Here is a 25,118-nt window from a genome sequence, read left to right on the forward strand (position 1 = left end):
TTGATGACCTTTTGCTCTAGTGGCTCTTGGCTCTTTGTCTTGGGAACAGTCTCACAGTTCAGACTCAGTCATAAAATCATGTCTTAAAACTCATCTTTATAGACTCTGACCATCAGACTTATTTTATTTTTACCCTTTTATCTATCACTGTCTTTTACAGCTGTTGTTTTTATATCTGTAATTATCTTTTTATGGTGTGTCTTTGCACTGGGATGCACTTTTTGCTCCTTGAAAAGTGCTATACAAATAAAATTGTTACTATTCTTATTCTTAGCAGTAGTAGTAATATATAATGCTAGTGGAGATACCCAGTTTCGCTGCAGTGAATGAGGCAGTGTGTGTGTGCACATGTGCTTTTACTGCCTCTTTGGGACCTTTTCTGGTATAAACACCTATCTTGTTGGGACTAGCAGTCCTCATGGGGACCAAAGCTCTGGTCCTGATGAGGGAAAATGTCATTTCTGAGGTTCTAGTTAAAGTTAAGGTTAGGGTGTTGGATGGAAGTCAGTGCATTGTCCTAACATGGATAGGTGGGAAACAGAAAGAAGGAAATCCTGTTTCTGATAAAGTTTAGTAACTGAACAAATACGTTGTACCTGTAATGGGTGTGGACCTAAAACACACATGAGCTGAGAAAATCTGAATTGTGATCTTATCGGTGTGTGTGTGCTACTTAAGTGGGATCATGAGGACCCTGCACTTCAGCACTTTTTTATGGTTTCAAAGTTTGTCTGGTTTCGATAAAATCTGTCACTATGAAACCGTGTTGTTCTCAGGGTGCGAAAATGACTTGGATCCTCTTGTGCAAGGAGAGAAGCTTCTGAAAAAAAAAAAAGAAACAGCGAGAGATCATCACGGACACGCAAACAGTATTTTCACTCACTGCACGCATCCCTAACACCCAAAATCTCCTGCTGAACCCTCCCCAAAATGAAATCTGTTTCTCATTCTCAGATCTTACTGTAGGTCCCATCCCCCACCCCCGTCCCTCTCGTCTGGGGTGAAGCAAAAAACAGGAGTGTGTGTGTGTGTGTGTGTGTGTTTCCCCCCTACTGTTTATTGTTCTTTAGTGAGCCCAGTGAATAGACAGAGACACCCATTAGGAAAACAGCTCGGCCTTCCTGTCTGTTGTGTTGCAGGGTATGAGGCCAGATAAATATTGAGGAGAAAATCGGCTGCCTGTTGGGACAGAATCCAACAAAAGTAAAAGGAGATTCTCAGAGCTACAGTGTGGATATCCTGATATGGGATGTAAAGATAATTCAAACTTGTTCTAAACAAAGAAAAGTGTCCTCTTTCTCTCATCAGACCCCCCCCCCCTTTCTTTCTTCTTCCTCCTCATTAGCAGCTACTGAATGAATATTCCAATTAGCGACTGTCACATCACGGAGCCAAAAGCTTCCTCAACGCGCTGTCAGCTGGAAACATTTGACACAAGATGGCGACGGCTGCAGTGAATAAACAAAAAGCACATTATACTGCACAGGTAGATGCTCAGATAGTTTCCCAAACAAAGAGCAAAGAGTTAATCTTATTTCTGTGAGTTGGAGGACGGGAGGTCTGATTATATTTACCATTACAGGGTTGAGAACATGTGATTTCTTCTTCTTTTTTTTTTTTAGAGCAGGATGAGGAATGTTAATTCAATGAAAGTGACTTCTCGTATGAGTGAGACATGAGAAAATGACGTCCAAACCCATCGTCACTTGACAGAAAAATCGTCTTTCACTTTTATATTCTTGTGAAAATGAGCAGAGGTGGTTTAGAAAAGGGGACAGACTCAAAGAGGAGGGGTACAGTTGGGGTTGGGACTCAGATTTAAAGCTCTGGTTCAAGGCAATAATAAACTAACTAATTACCTAATCATGTCATGAGCTTTTTATCACAGTTACCATCTGAATTGCGACCTTTCTTCTCAATATCCAGACATTATGTACTTAACTCTTTGCACCTTTTAAAACAATATTCCTTTAAAGACACTGTTTTCAAACTAAATATTAAATAAAGTCGTCATCAGCATTCAAAAAATAACTGATTATTCGACTGTGAAATATCTGACGGTGTGTGGCGCACAAATGTTTTTGTGGCACCAGCTCCTCCTCCGCCGTGCTGCTAGCTCACGTTGACTTGTTTCTCAAATAGAAAGCTGCAGGAATGAGTCCTAAAACCTGGAAGTAAGTTAGTATTTTAACACTACTGATTCCCTCGTCGTCAAGTCAGTCGGTTTAAATAGATTATTTAAACAAATAAACAGATTTAACTATTCTAAAATGAACATCTCTGGCCTCCTCTGAAAAGGAGGAAGCTTTGATTATCAGATGTTTTCTTGCTGTTGGGGAAGGGAGGTCACTGTAAGTGTTTGTTCTTTGATCCATTTATCCGTAAATTGAACAAAAAGCCAATGAACATAGCTCTAGTTCTGAAATATACCTTGACAGTTTACAGTACATAGTAGTTTTTGAGCTGCTGGTGATTACAGCAGAGTGTGTGCAGGATGTAAGGGAGTGCATTACTTATTTTTCTTCCTACAGCTGTAATAAAGTTACGAGTAATGTTGTCAAATCTAGTTTAATTTGATCATTATTTACTGTCTCTGTCAGCAACCCACCCCACTCTGAACCTGGGTGTGTTACTGTCATTTTTGATCTGTTTGTGCAATAATCATCTTTTTTTCACAGATGAAGAGGGAGAGGACCAGATTTCAACACAATATTTTTTTAAAATTGTTGACCATGTCCTTACATGAGGGTGTGGACACCATAAAATGAAGATCTGTGTAATATGATGCAATTAAATAAAATTGCCCCACAAAATATACTGCCTTCTGAAACTTATAAAGTTTCCCAACACTGAATCTGTGCCAGAGGAGTTTTGGTTGAGCTGCAGTGTTGAGGCTGTGAGTGTGTGGGGTCATTGTACTGGACTGGCTTCAGATGCTTCTCTGGTTATTGCTCCGGATCTGGATACAATAGAGTGTCTCTTAGGAGTCCTTGATTTAGGATTGACTTGACTTCAAGGCAGCGTTCGCTGTTTCTGAACTCTTTGATTTATACTTGCATTGTTTTAACTGACTTACTTGGGCAAGTTTTACTGGTGATTTTTATTCTTTAAAATGATGATTATTACTATTATTGTGATTTATTATTGCATAACAGAAGAAAAAAAATCTGAAGCAAATCTACATGTTATGGACTCAAAAGTTGAATCTTCTGTACTGTGACTTCTGTTACTTTGTAATTTCACAATTACACCGATTTGTTGCATTATATTACAAAACAACAAAACAAACATACTGTACCATGACAACTGTGTTGTTGTGATGCCCCTTGTGTGTCTAGTGACGCATGTTTTTAATTCCTTACAATAGGTATAGTTATATAATATAATATAATATAATATAATATAATATAATATAATATAATATAATATAATATATGGTGTTTTTTGTCTTCCATACTCGTATGTATTACTATATATTGAACTTGAGCTGCGCGTGTCCTTCCTCTTTCTACACGCACGTGCATTTTCTCGGATTCCTCCACTGCCGCTCGGAGGTGTCGTGCGCATGCGCGGCAGCCTCAGAGTCATCCCCACATCCAGGAGTTGTACGGTGTGAGCGGTTCTCTGAGCTGCGCTGGTCAACGTGGAGCCATTATCACGACCAAGGACGACCGGGGGACACTCGCCTCTGCCGAACTGAGCCTCGACCGGACCGCAGCCGACCCCGCCGAGTGACCGCGGTGAGTGGTGAACGTGTGCGATCGGTGGGCTAACCGTCCCGGCGCGAGACAAAGGAGGCTGAAGCTGAATTAAACGGCTAATTTTTCCTCCTCTCTCCTCCGTTCACATCTCAACTTGAACGAACAGCTAATTTGTAAATTAGCTCGCTCCGCGCCTCCATTATGAGCTTCACGCGTGCCCCAGCTTTATCCTCTCCGCTTCCGCTGTCGTTAATGTTTCCTTTCGTTATCGCAGAACGACACATGATTTAAAATACCGGGTTTTTTTTTGAAGGTCCCTTTTGAACCGACGTGGTTTCATTCACCGTGGCGTGATGCTGCCGCTATTTTTACATTCACGTGTGAGCGCTGGTGGAGCTGCCCCGTCCGCATCCAACCAGCCTGCTGCCGTAACACCGCCCGTGGGTCCGAGCACGGGCGGATTAAGGCACAACGGGGCCCCGGGGCACAGACATGTAGAAACCCCCCCCCCTGCACCCACCTACACAGGAGAAACACACTCAGACTGAAAACGACAATTGTAGTCATTTTGTAACTACAGGGAAACTCAGTGGTGTTAATTATCTGCATCTCTGTGGTCATTATGTGTCACTTTCCGTGCTTGTGTGGCATCTTTGTGGTCTATCTGCATCCTGTTGGGATCATTTTGTGTCTGTGTGTAGTCGTTTGTATCCTTCTGTGGTTGTCTCGTGTCTACCTGTGGTCATCTGTGGTTGTATGTCAGTTTTTAGTTTTATTGCGTCACTGTGGTCGTTTTGGCATCTTTGCGTCACTTTGTAGTCATTCTGTGTCCTGTTGGGGCCATTTTCTGTCTCTTTGTAGTCAGTTTGCATCCTTTTGTGGTCTGTTTTGTGTGTCTTTGTAGTTGTTTTTCATCCTTTTGCGGTAGTTTGTGGCCATTTTATGTCTCTTTGTTGTCACTCAGCATTCTTCTGTGGTTGTTTTGTGTCTTTTTGTTATGTTTTTTTTGTAAATTGACTCTCGTCCATGTGACAAACAGCTGTAATAACAGTTCAAACACTTCAGGTAATCAGTGTCATCCACTGTTGTGCAACGCCCTCATTTAGTACCCATCCTTGTTTACATTCGTTTTACTCTAAACACCAAAGTTCCCAGACTCCTGAACTGAACCGGTTCAAGAACCAGAGCTAATTAGGTGGAAAAGGGGGTAAAGAGAGTGAGAGGAGGGGGGATCTTGAGCCATAGCTGTGATATCCAGTCTGTGCGACAGTGCATCTGACCGCAGTCTAATGTGTTATCTATTCTGCGCTGAGCTGAATGAGTTTCACATGCCAGCTCTTTGAGGGTCAGCACTCAATGGAAAGATCACACGACAGCCACACGTGCTGCCTCCCATGCACAGTCCCCATTGTCCTACAAACAGCCCGAGCTGCTTGTTGTCTATTAATAAGTGTGTAACCAGGGGATATTCTCCAAGTATGGCGCTCAAAGTGAGTGAATGATAGGTCATTTTCTGTTTGCTGTGGCAGGGTGACTTGTAGAAAGACAAGCGTAGGACCTGGTATCATGTTGGAATTTTGCCCTTTGGTTTGTGTGTATGTGTGTGTGATTGTAGCAGCTTTCAGGGGTGTTGTACTTTGACCTTTGACCTCTGTGGAGGACTGACAGTTGAATATTTCCCTCTGGGTGTCAGTAAAACAGAATCTGAAAAAGGTAAAGTCAGTTTTTAGACCATTACGATTTATTTATTGTCGGGTTTCAGATCATAGTGTCTTGGTTTTGCTCATTTGGTTATCGGCGCTGGCCCAAAACCAACTTATCCAGTTGTTGTTTCCTTGTATTTTCATCTTCAGGGACAAGTTGTGGCAGTCATGGTTTCAGGCACAAAATGTGCTCACGAGTGCCTCATTGTGCAATCAGTCTTTATTGTTACACCTAATCTTTACTGTCATGACTTGTCAATGATGAGCAAAAGTTCAAATGCTGCACCTTCACCATGGACGCTGCTGACTCGCTGCTGTCATGGAAAATGTAAGAATGCAGCAGAAAATACAACCAGTAAATGAGAAATGTTGGTTCAGAGAAAGGAGGAGACATGTCAGTGGTGTGTGTCGCTCTTCTTTTTTACTGTATAGTGTGTGTATGAGTATTAGAGGATGCATGGTACTTATTCAGAGGGAATACCACAAGTAGAACCATATGTTTGAGTGTAAGTCTCCAGGCCTCATTCATTCATGAGCATCTCAATCCAATCGCTAACCATTCTACAGATTAAACTGGGTTTAGTGGGAACAGGAAAAAGCCCTCAAACTCTTATTTCTTACCTGGCAGAGTGGCTGCATGATAAATTGGCTTTAAACACATGTTGTCTGTAGTAAGGAGGGGTGTATTTACACTACAGCTGACACAATTAGTCAGAAAATTAATCAACATTCAAGTAATTACAACATTTTTAAGATAAAATGCTCTGGCTCCAGCTTTTTAGAAATTATATTTTATGGTGTTTTCATACCTGAAAGTCCGGACAGGTATGCGCCTGTACGTTGTATTGTCAATTCAGCTCATTGTCTTGGAAAATAACTTTAAATTTCAGCACTTTTATGCATATTTTTCAAGCTGATCTCCTCAACGGACCAAATTAGAATTTAGTTTTTATAATTTTTACATCTCTTACGTTTATTTTTTTTCTTCTACTTATTTAATGGGTGGTGAGCCTGCCTTAAATTCCTGTAATTGATTTAGGTGGATTTGGACTTTGATTTGGACTTAGGATCGTGGACATTGGATCCCAGGCAACTTTCACAACTGCTGTTTTGGTTTGGACCATACTGTAAAGTCCGAAGGTCCTGACCAAACTCTAAAGTTTCCTCTTATTTCTATTTTTCTGCTGTTTAATGGCCTGCCTCAACTTCTTGTAAACAAACAAACAAACAGGTGTTTTCACACTGCAAACAAACTGAACCATGGTTCAGTTTGATCTGTACTGAGACCCCCTCTTTTGGTTGGACCAAATCTAACCATACTGTAAAGTTTCCACTTATTTTTCTTCTTCTACTCTTTATTGGGTGGCGAGCTTGCCTCAGCTTCCTGTAATTGGTCCGAACTGTCCAAAAAAAGTGTTTTTACAGTGCAAACGAACTGAACCATGGTTCCGTTTGGTCCAGACCGAGACTTCCTTTTTTAGTCCTTTGATCTGGACCCTGTTCACAGGTAACTTTCACACCTGCTGTATTGGTTTGGACCATACCAAAGTAGGTGTGAAAGCACTGTTGGACTACAAAACAATTTGTGTGAATATGTCAGCTGAAACTGTAGGAAATATTGATTGATCTAGCATTTTTTTTTTTTAGACAAATTAATGATTAATTGAGAAATAATCCTCCGACCAAGTCGGTTATGAAAATAGTTTACACATGATCAAAATCTTTCTCTTTAGTAATATTTCCATCATAGATGTTTACCATGACAAATTCAGTCTTATGTCCATGCACAGGCAGACTTGCACAAGGCTTTAGGTCCACAGGTTCCTCACATGACCACATAGCAAGGCTAACATATTAAATCTGTGCAGCTTTGTGTGCATGTACAGGTCACGCACAACTTCACATGTTAAGAACAAGCACTCAGGCTTATAGAAGTGTGGGAGAGAAGGATACGATAAGAAGACATCAACATCAGTTGGTGCCTGTGAGGTTTAAGTGGTTGTTAGCACTAAGCTGGCAGGTATTATACAGACTTTGAGCTGTAAACCCAGCAGAAGCTGAGGCCTGATCCACACGTACACAGGTATTTTTTAAAAGTTAGTTCTGCAAAATGGACTGTTTCCAATATACCTGTGTACGTGAGAACCAGGCCTGTGTTAGGATGTAAAACAGGCATAAAGCTCTGTTCTCTTATCACTCCTCATGTCTTTTATTTCCTGGTGTGTATCAGAGTTTACTTTTCTGGGATAAAGATATTCCACGCAGTCATGATGACTCTGTAAAACTACACTCACTCATTCACAGAAGGAATGAGAAGTACCCTCGCTAACCCCCTCTTCCTTCCTTCCCCTCTCTGTTGTCACAAGTTTTCGATGAGTGGCTTCAGTATCCCGTCTTTCCTGTGCACTTTTTGGAATATTTGGGAAACCCAGCAGACACAAAGCATCTTTAATCATAGCTGTGACGGTGTTTCTCCTGGAGTTTAACCCTTTTAATGGTTGTGTCAGCCAGTTATGCCTGAAAAAGTATAAACCACACAGTATGATCTTTGCTACGTTTTACATTTTTTGTGACATTTCAGCTCCTGAAACTATTATTTATGGTTTAAGGGATTTTCAGGTAACTCTGGCCCCTCACACGTTGGTAAAGGGAGCGCTTGTTGCTGCAGAATGAATGGCCTCATTGATAACTCCTTCAGGAGTTGTCCTGCTTTACTGGTATCCGTCCCACACACACAAACACACAGAGACGCCTAACTACAGAGCAGCGAGACCTCAGGGGAGATGGCAACATAAATCCATTCCCCCCTGGTGAAGCCTGCCTCCCATTAAGAATGGGCTCCAAACTAGCGTATCACATTCCTCCTCTGTCTCCTTTCCATTTTAACTGGTCCAACTGATGGCTGTGGGCTCTGACACAGAAAACTTTCAAAAAAAGTTTCTAAGTCATGCTGCGCTCCAGGGCGCCACTTGTACATGAGCTCCTAAGCTGGGCATTTTTTGAAGCACAGCTATCGACCATGTGCTCAGCTCCATCCCCGTCAAGTTACACCATATTTACAGTGATAAAAGTTTCAGATTCGTTACTCAGAATTGGAAAAATGTGGATCCTTGATATCACACAGACGCTGACAAAAACAAGCTTCTCATTTCCAATCGGCGCTCATTGACTCGGCTGAAATGAGAACCTTCCGGAGCAGATTTTATCAGCAGCAGCCAGCTAGTTAATTAAGCTAAAATTAGCATCATGAGGTTATTGAAAACAGTGTGTCCAGCTGACCTGCTTTTTAAACAAGAACCTTGTACAGGGAAGTCCTAAATATGCATGTTTGTTAACTGTTGCTAACTTGTGTTTACTTAGGTTCAAAACCACCTTGAATAATTGTTTCTTTAGTTTGTGGTTCAAGACGTTGGAAAATTGAAAATTGATAATGATATATATTCTAATGGTTGTATGGTTTTGGATGCATCAATGCTGTCTTTACATCAAGGATCACAATGGTAATAAGTATTGGGACTTATCTTTTTTTATCTGTGATATTTTGCAGATATATGTAACCAAATAAAAATATTATAATATAGATAAAGCTAAAAAAAACAGGGCTAAAACTACATGTCCCAGATATATAAATAAAGAAACCACATTGTTCGTGTGCTGCAGAGCTAATTATGACAGGGAAAAATACAAGATCATATTCATATTTCATGGTGACATAAACCTGTTTGGCTGCTTAGATTGTATACTTAAGCCTGGCAGAAGTTGGTAGATTATGCTTTGTTTGTAGTTATTGTTTGTAATATGTTTCAGTTTCAATACTATGAAATACTATGAAGCCCTTTAGAATGAGGACCAACCAGTGTGTTTGGAAAATGTACCACTGTCACAAATGCCAAGTTTGGCTGCAGTCGCTGGACTGTAAACTTCCTCAAATCTAATAAAAGAGCAGGACAGAGCTGCTTATGTTCACGCTGATACAGTAGCTTCCAGACCTGCATCCACACAGTGAAGAAATACTATGGTGATGTGTTTAAATGTCGACTATCTTATCGTCCTACAGCCCCAAACACACTACTTAAACATGTAGAAAACCAAAACCTGGCAGGTCAGGCCTGCCTAGTTACATCTGCAAAGCTATGCGTATGACGGTAACTTACATTTAGGAGCACAGTCTGTACAGAATAAAACTTCTGACCTTCTTTGTGTTAAATGTCAGGTTGTAAGTATATCTTGCCCTGTGAGTGCTGCTAAAACAGATTCACTATGGCCTTCCTCCCCTCCCTGTTCATTCCCCATGAGTTAATTGCGAGGGCTAGTTTCTCTCTGTCAGCCTGGTGCTTGAATGACCTTTCTGTTCCCAGGTCCAGAGACCACTCCTGGTCCTGAGTCAGTCCCGGATTAGGGAACAGGTTGGTCAAATAGACGAGTGGACTCACAGCAAGGGAAATTAGAATAAGGAAACTGTGTTCACTTCTGTGTTTTGGATGCTTCTCTTTTTGGTCCAGTTGAACTGTTTGTATGATGTTGTGTAGTTAAAAGGTAACTTAACAATACTTCTTTTTTTGTTTTATTACACCATTTATTTGTCCACCTTCCAGTCAATTACAGTCCATTACAATTAAGGTTACATCACAAGTTATTGGCCTTTCTGTGTTACAGTGCTTGAGGCACATTTACGCCCTCCCTACCTGTCAGTAACATTCCTTATTCTCTCTAATGCCTCTGCTGCATCTGCCTAAGCCTTGCTAAGCGAACAAACAGTTCAGATATGTCTGAACCAAAGACTTGGCTGTCAGTGAAGGTGGAGACCGGTCTTGAAACATCTTGGTTTTTGTTTCAGTGCCCATGTTAACAGGTTAGACACCCGTGTCACGCCTTCGTGCCTCATCTAGAGTTGTGGCGTCTCACCTATTTTATTTCAAACGTGACGCAAGTAGTTTCCAGTGAAAATAGACAGGGAGAGGATCTGTTGATGGTCATACTTAGATCATACCTGGAACCTTTCACTGTCACTGACGGTGAAGGTCAGTAGTTTCCTGGTGTGCTTTGTCGTTCTCTTGCTCTGAACATGCACAAATTGAATTTATAATAAAATTAAATCAATCATTCTGCTATTGATGGCCATTATCCAAGACAAACTCAACATAGAAACATAGAGCTGGCAGTAGCAGCGCCTTAGCGATTAAGTGAGGTAGCCGTCAGGCAACACAGGTAGTGGTTACCAAGCACAAGGATTACATGAGCTGTTATAAGTTGATATAGAGAGTCGATGTGGACCCAGACCTGTGGGTTTTGTTGGGAAGAAAGAACGAACCTCTGTTTTTTAATCGCATCAACATTTTTAACTACACTAATAACTAAAAATCCAGCTTTGCGACAGCATTTATGTCTTTAGCACCCTTTAACGAATACAATTTCCCTTGATCTCTTGATGTTCGTGGGCTCAATGTCACAATTGAAAGCAGATGTGAGTCCATGGCTGAGTCCAGGGGTCGCAGTTAATTCAAACATGTCTGTAATAACAGCAGGACAGAGAGGCACTAACACTGTGGAAGTTTGTAGACATCGGAAATTACCACTCGAAAGTTGAAAAAAGACTTTAGGAGTTGTAGTTTTATTTCATGGGAGCGGTAGTTTTTTTCTTAACCCGTTGAAATCATGAAGATTTTAATGCAGAATCAGAGACTGCCTTGAGTTGCAGACTCTAGTGGAACAGAGGCCCGCCCAGATGTGACGTCCTGACTGCTGCAAACAGCTGGAACACACTGGTGTGGAAAGTCAGGCAGAAAGATAGAGGGACACTGAGGCAACAGTCTGAGTGGTGGTGTCTGGGTCTGACTTTGTTAAGCAGGGAGCGTTGAAGCTTCCTTAAGATGGAATAATCATAGATGTATCCTAACAATAGGTTATTTGGTTGTGCTGGAGTGTAGACAGAGGCAGTGTTATATGAGACCAGTTGTAACCAGTTTGTTATGAATAATTCAAGGACACACTGTGATCTTTTATAGCTCAGATTTGGCCTCAGGTCTCTCCATGAGAAACCTGTAACAGCTTCATGTCAGCATCATAACTTGAATCATGAAAGACAGAGAGACGGTTGTTATCTTTCTGATCTGGTGAATATGGCACTCACTCTGGTGCAGAGGGACATATAAATCCAACAACGGCTTATAAAGCTATAACACGAAAAGTGAAATAAAAGCATTTATGGGTGTGTGTTTGTGTGTTTGCCCTATTTTCGTGTGTGACCTAAAAAGAGGTCACCTGAAAATGCGTGATCAGACCACTGAAACGACCAATGGCAGCACACTGCTTTGGTGCCGTAATGAAGAGAGAGGCTTGAATATTGTGGTGTCATCTGACGTCCTGTGTGTGAGTTTTCCATTTATTAAACTAAACTGCAGTTTGGAAAATGCATATATCGTCTAGATTTACAAATTAGTTTCAGTGATTAATGGTTTTAAATGCTCCTTAGAGTTCGATAAGACCAAACTTCTTGGATTTTCTGTTTGTCTGTGACAGCAACTAAAACTTTTATTGGTATATCTGCAGATTATTCTTTCATTTATTTCCAAAAAAGTCTGTTAGTTTATTATCACATAAGACACTATAACCAGTGAATGTTTGAGTGTGTTTAGTCTTGAAAAATGACGATTAACTGATTATTTTTCTGTCGATCTGTCTCAGCTCTAGAGTTTATCCTGGGCAGCCTGTAAAAATCAACTCAAATCTTATTCCAAAAGTGTATTTTCAGAATCAGATAAATTACAAGTTGCAATTGTGCAACATGCAGTTAGAAAAGAGGAAGTGAAAAGTATAAAAGTTAATAGAAACGTGCAAATGCATATGTGCTTTGAGTGTTGGCCTCCTCCTGAGTGTTTCATGTCAAAAGCTAAAGGAGGAGCGGCTGCAGCATTACTCCTGCAGTCATCACATTCCTCCTCAGTACAGGAAGACCACGCTGTGAAGGAGGTCAGGAGCTTATGTTCAGCATACTGCTCTTTCAGTTAGCAGTGATACGTAGAGTTTACCTCTTTGGAAGTTGTTTTTGTTGTGGTTTTGTCTTGTCACTGCCACAGATTGAAGATTTAGAGCTTCAGTGACAGCCGGAGGAAGAGACGAGTGTTTGTGCAGGCATGTGACAGTATGCATGTGTGTGTGTTGGTGAGATCACTGGAGAGTGGGCTTGTGTGGAAAACAACTCTGTGTGAGCAACTTGAGAGGGTCAGTCATGAAAGTCTTTGCCAGTCTTACTCCATGGCCCCTGAATGACCCGTCACTATACGTAATTTACTCTCCTCTAAGGTCATAATGCATCAAAGCCCATGGGTTGTGGTATCAGAGCCAGTATGACATTTAGTTGGATTTAACAGCCACCTGCCAAAATTTCAAGGGTGGTCAGTCGCTCGTCTGGAGCCTGTTTTATAGGTGTCGGTCCGAGTCTGTCCCGCCGCTCTGTGACTTCCTCTGCTGCCAGTGTAAAGGTGGGAGCACAGTTACCCTCCGTCACACCTTTTATACAGAACGAGGAGGCGGATAACGGTGCAACATTCCCACCTTGAGGAGGCTGCGTAAAAGAGGATTTGAGGTGAAGGTTAAATGCGACATAAAGGTCTTCTTCTCTTCTGGACTGGGCTCAGTGTTGAGCGACTGCTGGAAGTGTTGTGTGGCGGACGATAATGTCTTCTGCTGAATAAATACAAACACAAACCGTGCACACGCCACACACTGATTAGCATCCAGTGATGGTGCCGTGTTTGGAGGGGGTCCAAGTTTCCGATAAAGGTTCACGTTGACGTCGGTGCTCTGCGTTAGGCAACTGTTTGGTAGCTAATGTGAACGTGTGGTATCTGACACCATCAGAGGAGTTCAGTGAGGAGGAAGTGGAACCGGCTGGGTGTGCCGACAGTTTGGTTTCTGACGTCATGTGTGTACACATCTGTATTTGTTGACGGTAGTCTGAAGTCTCTGACCTGGATTACTGGCAAACAAAATAAATGACAGAGAAGCCTCCTCTCAGATAGGATGAATAATCCGGAATGAAAAGAAGGAAGACTAACTTTTGGCTGCTCTGATCCTGTTAATGTTGCCCCTGTCTGCCCTCCTGTCCCTTTCAGCCACAGTCTCCAACTGTCATCTTTCATCCGTCCATCCGATGCCCTCAGACTCTCCCTCCTGTCCCAGTCATCTCACCTTCCCCACTCACTCATACCACCTGCTCCCAGTTTCCCCAGTTACTTAAACCTCACCTGTACCTGCCCTGCACCTGTCTGCCTTCCTGGGTCATCGTCAAGATTTTGCACGTGAATAATAATTGTCATGACTTACCAGATGAATTTGGTTTTATCCTACAATTTGATGAGAGATTTTCTTGTCGAGGTGAAAAGCTGTCTGACGAGACAGTGTCCAGCTGCAGAGAAGATGTAGTTGTGCTTATTTTACTGTTGCATTTGAGGAAAGGAGTTCAGTTAGAAGGACACATCTGCAAAATGCACCTGCATTTTGTGACTCAGTCAAATAAAAGACAATTTTTCCAATCACATAATCATAAAAATTGTGTTAAAATCTTGTCTCATTCTCGTGATCTGAGTGTATCATCACAGCCCTTTTTTCTGTCTGCTCACTCTGTCTAAAGCTGTTCTGGATTGAGGCCCCTTTTTCTGGTGAATCTGTATTTTCTGATGTTGCATCAGTCCTTTAGGACCAGATTCTTGGAAACTGGAACAGACCTCTCTCATGACTCAGTCTGCAGTTTTTCACTGTGAGTGTCAGATACTTTGTGTGTTGGCAGATGGTGTGCAGAAAAGTTAATGTGTAGCTTTAAAATACATCATAAGGTCAGATTATTTTTATACAGGTGAAACTGAACGGTCCTTTTATAGGAGTTGTACCATGTACACGCTGCACATATCTGTTTTAGTGTGTAGTAACGTAACCCGTCCACAAAGCACATAAGATGACATGTGCCACGTGTTGGCTCTCTGCCGAGTGCAGGCCAGCAGGAATGTGTTAGGATTTCATCTCTACCCGCCGCTCATCTTCCTCCTGAGCCTCTACAGTCCTGAGGCGGCGCTTAAGCAGTGATGTGGAAACTATCACACCCTTACCACACAAGTGACACCACAGACTTGACCAAACCGATGTGCCAAAGCAGCACCAAGGTTGACCGGTATGTTTGAGCATGTCAGTCAAATCAAAAAGCTTCTCTCCTGGCAGTTTATTCAGAAACCAGTGGAATTTAAAAGGCACCGACGAGCAGAGGAAAGCGAACTGCATCTCTTGTCAAACACCAGGCTGTAGTGAGTTATATAATCACAAGCTGGACACAAGTTTATCCCAAATATGGCCGACATTGAGTTGTTTTGTTTAAGTGTAGATACAGTCGGTAAAGTCTGTGTTGTTGCTTCACGGATTCTGATCAGTGAGTCATTTTACTGAAGAGCACAGAGCCACAGATCTGCTCCTCCAGACTCTGATAATGTCTTATCAGTTACTTGTTTACGTTGGCTCTGTGGTTTAGTGCTTGGCAGCATGAAGTCACATCTTTCTTGCTGTATTGTGACTTATTATGGTGCTTTTATGGGAGTCTGTGGGACTCAACGCTAATTTAAAAGTCCATACCCATGCAGAAAAAAGTGAAGTGGTAGGTTTCTAGTCAGATCCACGATTCCGTTCAGACCTCGATTTAAAAGCAATATCTCGGTAGTGTCTGGAGGGAATATCTTCATTTTTGGCAGAAACGTTCACTTAGACTCAAAGATGAATTGAGTAGATTTTAGTGGTCAGAGGTCAAAGGTCAAGGTCACTGTGACCTCACAAAGTTGTGCTGTGGTCATGTGTTTTTGTGTGTGTTGCTGCAGTCTCAAGGGTTATTATTAATCTGGGATTAATTAAACTGAAAAAAGGTGTAACGTGTAATATTTACAACTTTAAAAAGAATAATAATTTTGTTAATTGGGAAATAAAAATTGAGTTTTGTTACACTGGGAACGTAATGAGAGCTCAACAGGCTGCACCTGCAGTGGTGGAGTTGAATGACTATTTAACAGTCAACACTTAATTCAGTATTAATAGCAAGGATATCCTTTAATCCAGGTCTAAGTCTACGAGCTGGTTTTCAAAGTGCACAGAAATGAACTGAAACTTCCTTAAAGGAAGGAAATAAAGCTGAAAGCTCAGGATTAATGATCTGAAACATGCTGATATCGCTCGTTTTAACACATCAGATTTGTTTACTTTAAGGTTAGAGCAGGACAAAAGCAGGGCTATAAGCAGTCAAGTTTAAACTGCTCTATATTTATCTCAGTACATGCTTTACATATGTAACATGTGCATCACACAGACACGAGTCAGTTTAAACTGGTCTGTGGTGATGAGACAGGAAATAAGACCAGCAGCAGACAGAAGTGAGAACCACACAGTTTGAACATCGGCGGGTCGAGTTGTCGAGGCGCAATGTGAGACGAGTTAACCAGTGACAGTAACAGGCTGACGGTGTAATGATTGGTGGAGTGTGGTTGTTTACAGCGTGATCTAAATGACGTGTAGGGCAGCATGACGTCTGGCTGTTCATTAGTTAATACGAGGACATGCTGTTTTTCTTTCTTCTCCAGACACTGGTGAATAATTTGAAATGTTTTCATGTGAAGTATTTTGGAACCTAGGCTTTATTTTCTCGTGTTTTTGGGTGTAAATGATTGATAGGGACAAAAATCTTTGGAATCTGTGCAGTATTGAGCAATAACAGTGTAAACAGCCATGGCTGAACAGCTGCTGCAATGTCCACATCAAAGTATGTCCACTAAAGTGTGGACGTACAGATTATTATTATAAGTGTCTGACAACATTATGGATAGGATTCCTACAGAGATAGACCTTTTTATTAAAGAGAAAGATCATTTTTGTTTAACCAGGAACACTCTATAAATCAATACCAGACTCCATTGACAAAAACACTGATTTTATAGAGCACAACACAGGAGTTGCTGGAGTAGCATTGCCTTGATCAGTTAGCATACTTGTGTTATTGTGTGACTTTCAGTGGTGGCAGAAGTACCACACATTAACACAAACAAACTAACAGATGGAGGCAGTGGTGTTTCAACAGCTCCTCGTGTTCTGTTTGGTAAAATTACTGTTTTTGTCAATGGAGTCTGGTATTGATATATCGCCATGTTCCTGGTTAAACAAAAAGGATCTAATGCTTTAGTATAAAGGTCTATCTCTGTAGGAATCCTGTCCACAATGTTGTCATACGCTTTTAATAATAATCTTTTTTGCTCAGCACTGGAATGGAATCATGGGAAAACGTAGGAAAATAAGACCCAGGTTCAAAAAGTACCTTTAAGGCAAATGGCCCAAACAGTAGCAGAGTTGATGTCAGAGCCGACCCATAAATAGCTCGGTTAAGTTTGGCCTGAATGGAAAAGAGGACATTGAGATGGATGCATTCAATGAAGAGGCCCCAGGGAATTTTGAACTGTAAATGTATGTCATTGAAATATTTAATCAAATGCTGCAGTTAGTTCAGCATTAGACATATAAAACAGTTTGGTTTCCAGCTGCCTGGAGGAGCCTGGTGTGAGGTGAGGCTGAGCAGTCAGTCAGTCAGTCAGTCAGTCAGTCAGTCAGTGGTCTTCAGGGGCTGTTTGTGTTATTTTTACATCCAGTTTGCCATTTTTATTTTTAGTGCGTTCTGCCACCGGCTGCATGAACTTGATTGACCTTCATAGCGATTTCCTGGTAGCATTTTTCATTGTAGTGTGTAGTTACTGAGGAAATGTGATCAAATGTCTGAATTCTTCCATCATTACAGTAAAAGAACTGGTTCATCAGGCTGGTGTGAGTCAGCACCAACAGTCTGTCACTTTTTATTTGATGTTCCACCATTCGTTTGAACGTGGGGTGAAAAAATAAATACTGTGAACAAACTTCAAACTTTACAGTCTATGAAAGCGTCACAGACTGTTTGAAAGGGTTTGCCTTGTTGTCCAGCAGAGGGCGCTCTAAAAATTCACCTTCCAGCTTGACCTGAATCAGTAAAATAAGATAATAGATTAAAATGGAGGAGGACGCGAGCGAACAAGACTGTGCTAATCGGATAATCATGACTCCAAAGCATCTGAGAAACAGTGTGTGGAAGTATTTTGATTTTGCTGTAGTTAGCAAAATTACTAACAAAAATAAATCTGTACGTTGACTGGATGGTGCATTGGGACTGAATATATGGTTCAAAGAGAAATGTATCTTTATTTCTGATGGGAAATAGTGAGAACTTTTGGCAAACCACTTTTATGAGTAGAGCCAAAGCTTGAGGGCTCCAGGTTCCCCGTCTGGTGTTTGTGGTCATTTCTGAAATTGCCACTTGAACCAGAAAAAAGACAATTTAAGCAGAAGTTACAGAGGCTTTAAGGAGACTGGTGGTATTACATAATGCTGAGGCCCATTTTGTAGGACAGCCTAAAGCTTATTACCTAATGATACATTCCCAATGCACAGAGTGGGAGAAACAAATAAATAAACGATACTGAAAACATTCGTCAGTTGCAGCTGCACTCGTGCGATCACTGCTGTTTTAGTTCAATAAAAACATTAACGTTAATTAAACAGAGCTTTCCTTCATGTTTTTCTACCATGACAAATCAAAATGTCGGCTGTATAACATACAGTACCACACTTTGATTGATTGATATCTTTGAGTAAACGCATATTTGTCAACAATATGGAGTTTGACATTTCAGATGCAGGTTTGTTTTGTTTCTCCAGCTCATTAAATCAGTGGATTTAGTTAAAAACTACAGCAGCAGTTTGGTAGTTAAGAAGAAGTATGACTAAGGCTGGTGCTCGGAAATCTTCACAGGAAGAGAAGCAGAGTTAAAACCACAAATCTCATGGTCTAATCTTTGTGCTTTGGTCTGTAAATAGGTGAATATGCCAACCTCTTCTCCCACTGTTGGTATGTTAGCATGGAGCCTGTAACAGATGCTCTTTATCACCATGACAGGAACTGGCGTTATGATTAAAGAAGTGATCACATCCACACTCCCTCGCTCTTTACCCATCCCTCTTTTCCTCCATATTTCATTTTACCGATGGCAGCAAATTTAAAAGAAGAAGGAAAGTATGTGTTTATCTTCTCCACCTACCATCTGTGTTGATTTTAACAACCTCTCTGCTCTGTTCCCCCCCCCACAGGTTTTGATTCCTGATCCAGCTCTCTTCAGTCCTCTGAAGCTCAGCTGTCCTCCAGCAGCGTCATCTTCTCCATCTTCTTCTTCTTCTTCTCCGTGAGCAACATGCCTCCAGCAGTGGGTGGGCCTGTGGGGTACACTCCTCCTGAAGGTGGCTGGGGCTGGGCAGTGGTGGCGGGGGCCTTCATCTCCATCGGCTTCTCCTACGCCTTCCCCAAGTCCATCACAGTGTTCTTCAAAGAGATAGAGAGCATCTTTGATGCCACGCCCAGTCAGGTGTCCTGGATCTCCTCCATCATGCTGGCTGTCATGTACGCTGGAGGTGAGCTGTGTGTTTCTTGTCTTTAATACTTAAAAATATATTATATGACAGCAAGAAACTGGGACTTTTTTCAGTTTCTCCAACGTCTCGGCTACAAGAAGCAGAACAAGATAATTAACGTTACTCACTTCATCTGGGGGCTGGGCAATAAGGCCAAAAACATTGTCACAATAAAGTTCAAATCATTATTTCTCTCAAGTTTAAAGGTCGATATTTGCTCCTGAGTAAAACCAAATGGTTAACTGTGTTTTAAATTTTTCTTTATCATCCAAACATTTCACAAATCTGAGACAGAACAGCAATTAGAATGATAAAATCTAATCTAGCTAATCTAATAACGTAACATAATCTAGTGTATATTAGCCTTAGGGCTTCAATTGACTGTTGACTGTTGTTCAATTGACATTTTCTTGATTGATAAATCAATTGTTTGGTCTCTAAAATGTCAGAAAATACAGGAGGAAAGTCCCATCGCCGTCTCCTAAAGCCAAAAGTTACACCATGAAGAATATTTTATCATATGAGACAAAGAAAAGTGACAAATCTTCATGTTTTAGAATCTGGATCGAGTGAATGTTTGGCACCTTTATTGACTAACTGGCTAATGACTTCAGCTTTAAAGAGCATTACAGATGGACACTGGACATTTCCCTCATTCGTCTTTGCAGAACTGCTCAAGCTCTGTAAAGTTACGTGAGGGTGAAGAGCAGCTCTTAATAACTGATGCTTGCAGATTCCCAGTCTAAACCTCTCAAGTATCATGGCACTCCTGGACCAGAATGGGCTTTATGCAATAATTGAGTCAACAAAACAATCTCAGAGGCCATAAAGCTTGGAGCATGATAATAATAATAACAAGATATAAAGGTTAATGTAGAGTTTTATAAATAATAAATGAGGTTTAAAAGTGGATTGCTCAGGCTGCCTCCTCGCCTTGAAGGAGAAATGGTTAACGCAGTCGCCAGACGAGGGTATGTTGATATTTACATTTGTGTAAATCCAACCTAGTTTGTCCGGGCTGGAGCAAGACTTTCTGTCACCCATCACTGAAGCAAAACAAAAACAAACACACACTCTTTCTCTCTCTCCCCACTCGCTCTGTCAGTCCCTCATCTTCTCCCATTCATTCAGAGCTTTCTCACAGCTTAAATAACACTTAGACAGGACAGGAGATAAAATGAGAAAGTGATACTTCTGGAGTGCTTGGAAGTGAGATATAAAAACAACCACACATTTGTTCTCCTGTAGTCTGACCAAAGCAAAAGAAAAGGAGTGGAAAGCACACGTTGAATTATTGATAACATTGATTTTTTATTGCAGTATCTTTTAGGAGGAGGCATAAAAACAACACTGGTAAAACAATCACTATGCAAAGGAGAAAAACTAAGTGTTACAATCAAAAGAAAACAGTGAAAAAACTTCACTTCTAGTTGTTGATAAGTTGTGAGTTGGAAAATATTTTCATTTCAACATCTCTGCTTTTGAAATTTCTTGTTTCCTGCAAAGCTGTTATTGCTAACTGTTTCTCTATTTTTCCTACATTAGTATGTTGTACATATTACATAGAATATAGCTAATTACATACTTACAGAGATGACTGCATGAATAAATATGTTTTAGAGAAATATTTATTAGGTTGTTTTAAGCAGAACCAGCAAACATTCTCTGGTTGCAGCTTCTTTAATTTGAAGATTTGCTTCTTTTCTTTGTTTTATATCACTGTAAACTGAATATCTTTGGATAAAATAAGACATCTGAAGACGTCAACCATGGCTTCTTGGAAGCAGTTTTTCTCTATTTTATTATGTTAGTAATAATAAGAGAACCAAACAAACCAAGAGCAATGAAACTAATCACATTATAGAACACAAATAGAGAAAAATGAACTAAAATGTCATCAAGTTAAATCACGGAACAGCAATTTAAACAAATGAGATTTTAGCAGTGATTGAAAAGATGAGACAGTTTGATGTCCTGATCTTGGGCGAGTCAGAGTCTATGAGCCTTGACTACAAAGACCTTATCACCTTTCGTTTATCAATCTAGACCTGTGATGCTTCTGATAATCTGAGGGAGCAGGAGGAGACAGGAATCTGGCAGTAACTAATCTGATAGATAGTGTGGGGCGAGGCCTCTCAGGGCTTTTTTTTAAGTAATCAGGTGCAGGAATGATCCTAAAACCTGGAAGTAAGTTTCTGGTTAAATGTGTGAAATAAGGTCTGTGGTTTTAACACAAGCTCAAGACATTTTCAGGTTTTATTCTCCGACATAAAATGGGTCAGTAAATCCCCCACTCCTGATGTTTGAAGCTTTTACGTGTCTTAAAAAAGGCGGTTGCTAACGAGTGTCTAAATGAGACTACAGAGGTTGTCGGGGACGTTAACATGAAAACCCATCTACTCACCAGTCCACCTTTACAGCCTCGTTGTGTTTCTGCTCACGCTCTTTCAAACTCTCACTAACTTTCTAAGAAGAAAGGCTTTTGTAGAAGAGCTCAGAGCTAAATGAAATGACCAGTTGGAAGCTTAGTGGTGGAGACGTTGATGTCATGTGACCGTGGTGTAGCTCGTTTGTAGCCTAGCATTAGCTTTTTACTTCTGGAGATCGTATTTAGGCTTCAGAAATCATAACAGTGGTGTTCATCTGTGAAAATTATCTGATGAACAAAAAGTAACATAAACTTTTATTGGAGCTTATTTTCTGCAACAATCCAAAATCCCATTGGGTTTTTGTGGAGGGAACCAGGGTGATGCTAACTTCCAGGTTAGCCGACAGAATTACATCATCCTGCACCACTCTATAATTCATTAAAAAAGCACAGGTGTGAACCCGCAGGTGGCTCTAGAGGAAAAGTCAAAGGATCCCCAAAGTCAGTGGGAAACATGAAGGAACCATGAATCTCTGGGCAGAATTCCTTGGGAATCCACCCAGTCATTGTTGAGATATTTCAGTTTGGGCCAAAGTGGTGGAGCAACCGACAGACACCGCCCTCTCTGGAAGAGGATCTCCAACTTCTTGTGTGTGTGGGTGGGGTGGGGGGCGTCTGCAATGCTGCTTAAATTCAATAATTTGAACACAACTAGCTCTTGCACTTGGTGACCCTTTCATTGGCAGCATCGTCCTCTCCATTTACGTGATGAGACAGGATTCAAAAAAGAGAAAGACTGATCCAGTTTCAGGTCGGGTTCGGTTTCAGATCAGGTTCCTGTTTCTCTGTTTCACGACACAAAGGGACTTCTTCACTCAGCCTCTCCTCACTCTACTTGTTGGACACCGTCACCTCGTTTTGCCTCCCCTCAGTTAAAATCTAAAAATGGTATCTGTTCCTTCCACTTACTCATTCATCCTCTTCAGAGCTGCCTGCCAGCCTGCAGCCGTATTCAGCCGGTTTAGGCATTAAGGAGAGAGGGAGCTGCCGAGGGAGGAACAGAGGGGAGGAGTGAAGTTGCGTAACAGGAGCCAGATGTTTAAAGTAGAGCTTTTCTTTTTTCTTTTTCTTGTTTCACAATGCCTTAGCGAGCATTGTGCCTGCTTGTACTGCAGCACGAGTGAAGCTGTTCGACTTAGTGGGTATGAATTACCATTACCATATTACTCACCCGCAGCTTACACATGAGGCAAAGCACGTACACACACTGACTTTCACAGAGGAGGGGAAAAAAAGGAGAAAAAAAAACTCGTATTCATTCACGGTGGTTGGGTGACGTCTGTGGCAGCTGAGTAATACAGTGAAGCAGTAAATGCACAGGATGCCCTGCACGTAGGTAAAGGAGGAGTCTGTTTTTTTTTTTTTCCTCTGTCTGTTTATTAGTTTCCAAGTAAAACAAACCTAGCAACAACACCACAAACAAGATGGGGGTAAAAAGAGAGGGAAGAATACAATAAAAAATATAAAAGACCACGTTGAGTCAGGATGGTCACATCAGTCATACTCTGCTCTCTGGGTATGAGCAGCCAGCCTGTGTATCATGATAGCTGTATCCTGTATTAGAAAGCAAAGGACTCTGTATCTTAGTGCATTTATTCACAATGCCTGTCATTGTGCGCCTAATTTTATCCGGTTAAAAATGATCCAGTTGACCCATGAAGCATGAGAGGAGTGTGGGAGACCTCTGTTCAAAAGAGTCCTCCACTAATTTAGCATCACACTCCCATAGCGTTGTCAGAGTTTAAAACAAAAAAGGGAACAGATATATCAGATATCGTTTTTCTTTTTTTAATTTCATACATTCTTCTTTCTTGGCGCTTTCATTACCCACAATGCCGCTTGGCTACCAACTGTTCAGTCTGTTTTTTATGTGTAGCTGCTAGAGTTGCACAATTAATCAAATATTAATCTCAATCTTAATGAAAAGAACATGACTGAGATATTATAGTGCTCCAAGTCTCTAACTGCTGTTTGCTGCTGAGCAGGTAGTGCACAGTGGAGTTTTTAGAGCTTCTTTTTAGCTTCTGTGGTGGGAAATAATGCTCTGAGGTCAGTGAGACTGAACCAAAACAGTAAATTTACAGATCTCAACAGCTAAACAGTGAGCTGAAACTCACTGTAAAGCTCCATGAATCTCTTTCACATCGTTGAATAGTTGTAAATTGTTTGATGTATTCTGTTTTAAGTATTTTTCACATGCTTGCAGAGCACTCAGAATTACATAAGTCTGAGGGAAGGATCTACAGTATGGGGAGACATTAATGCCTTCATGCCTGAGAGGTTTAAGGGGCCATTTGTTGGAACACAGCCATTTAGCTTCAGAGAACAGCGTGACTTTATCGGAGGTCCGAGTGAGTGTGTAGAACATTGTGTTATTGTCTCCAGTCACTCCTCATGCCCTTTATTTCCTGGTATGTATTACAGTTTAGGAACAAAAATATTTTCGTCATGGCGACTCTGTAAGCTTTCGCTCATTCATTTTATTCCTGGGAAGAGTAAAAAGGAACGTTGCTTAACCTGCTCTTCCTTCCTTCTCTTCCCTGTTGTTACAAGTTTTTCGGTGACTGGCTTCAGTATCCTGTGTTTCTTCTGCAGAATTTTGAGAGTTCGGGAAAATCCAGCCGAACAGCCAGACATACATCATCCTTAATCACAGCTGTGACACTGTTGCTCCCAGAGCTTAATCCCTCTAATGGTCAGGGTCAGTCAGTTATGCCATAAACAGTATAAACCACACAGTATAAACTTGGCCACATGTGTGTTTGTCATAAAAATATTTGTAATATTTCAGCTGCTGATACTGTTATTGGTTGTTTAATGGATTTCCAGTAACTCCAACCTTCTGAACATTATCTCTCATGAGCACAGGAATTTCACACGTTCACCTGGACTCAGGAGTTATTATTAATCTTGAGCTAATTAAGCTGCCAGAAGACAGTGAAATAGGTGTAATGTGTAATATTACACTGTATACAGCTTAACCTAACTTTGAATAGAATAATAATTTTGTGATTTACATGTGTGTACGAGTTTTGTCACATTAAGACCTCACAGAACAGACCTCACACTCTAGTTTAAGTAAAAATACAACCCACTTTTTCCCATTTTTCTGTCATGTACGTGCACACTGACTCTGCTGCCTTTTTCAACTGAAGAGTCTTTCTCAGGGGAACTCACTGAATTGGCAATATGTGCTGGTTTGGGAAAGATAAACAGAGGGCTCCTCCACAGCTCAGTGGCTCCCAAAGTGATCAAAGTAGCTTCAGTACAGAAGCAGTAAACCGGCAACGGTGCCAAGTGCCTGACGCAAACTCATCTTTTCAAAAATCTGCTCGTGGAGGAGTTAGATTTGGTGTTCTGCACATTTTAAATTACATTCTTATTGTTGTGAAGATAAAGCAGATGCTGCATATTATTGTTTTAGTATTTTTTTGGGGGGAACTGTCAAATTGACATATTGTTGTTGCATTTGGAAGGAATGAACGCTGGTGTATGTAACTGCTGGGAGAGATTTATTCGTCAGCTTTATTTTACAAGGTTCTTCACGGTCCGACAAATGATAAAAAACAGAAAGAACTGAGAACAAATTAACACTTTCCTGAGACTTTTAAATAAAGTGACGCTCCGTTTCTTTGTGAATTGTCACAACATGCACCGTGTTCAGACGCTTGGCTAATTTTCCAGGGTGGGAATTTTTTCCCTGAACTTTGCAGCTTTGGCAGAAAACATAAACCTTTATCCTTTTTTCCATGAAGAACCTGGTTCCAATTTTGGTTC

The 25,118-nt window shown here is 41.0% G+C and overlaps 1 protein-coding gene across 1 annotated transcript in view; it reads left to right on the top strand.

The window, feature by feature from the left end:
* The first annotated feature begins 3,549 nt into the window (after positions 1 to 3,549).
* The window catches only part of LOC108875476 (monocarboxylate transporter 1), a 32,791-nt gene continuing 11,222 nt past the window's right edge, over positions 3,550 to 25,118 (top strand). The window contains exons 1-2 of the mRNA XM_018664445.2: positions 3,550 to 3,740; positions 18,596 to 18,913. Of these exons, the coding sequence (XP_018519961.1) occupies positions 18,697 to 18,913 (217 nt within the window). The 5' untranslated portion in view covers positions 3,550 to 3,740; positions 18,596 to 18,696. The remainder of the gene's footprint in view (positions 3,741 to 18,595; positions 18,914 to 25,118) is intronic.

Source organism: Lates calcarifer, linkage group LG6, assembly GCF_001640805.2.
Source record: "Lates calcarifer isolate ASB-BC8 linkage group LG6, TLL_Latcal_v3, whole genome shotgun sequence".
Taxonomy (NCBI): Eukaryota; Metazoa; Chordata; class Actinopteri; family Centropomidae; genus Lates; species Lates calcarifer.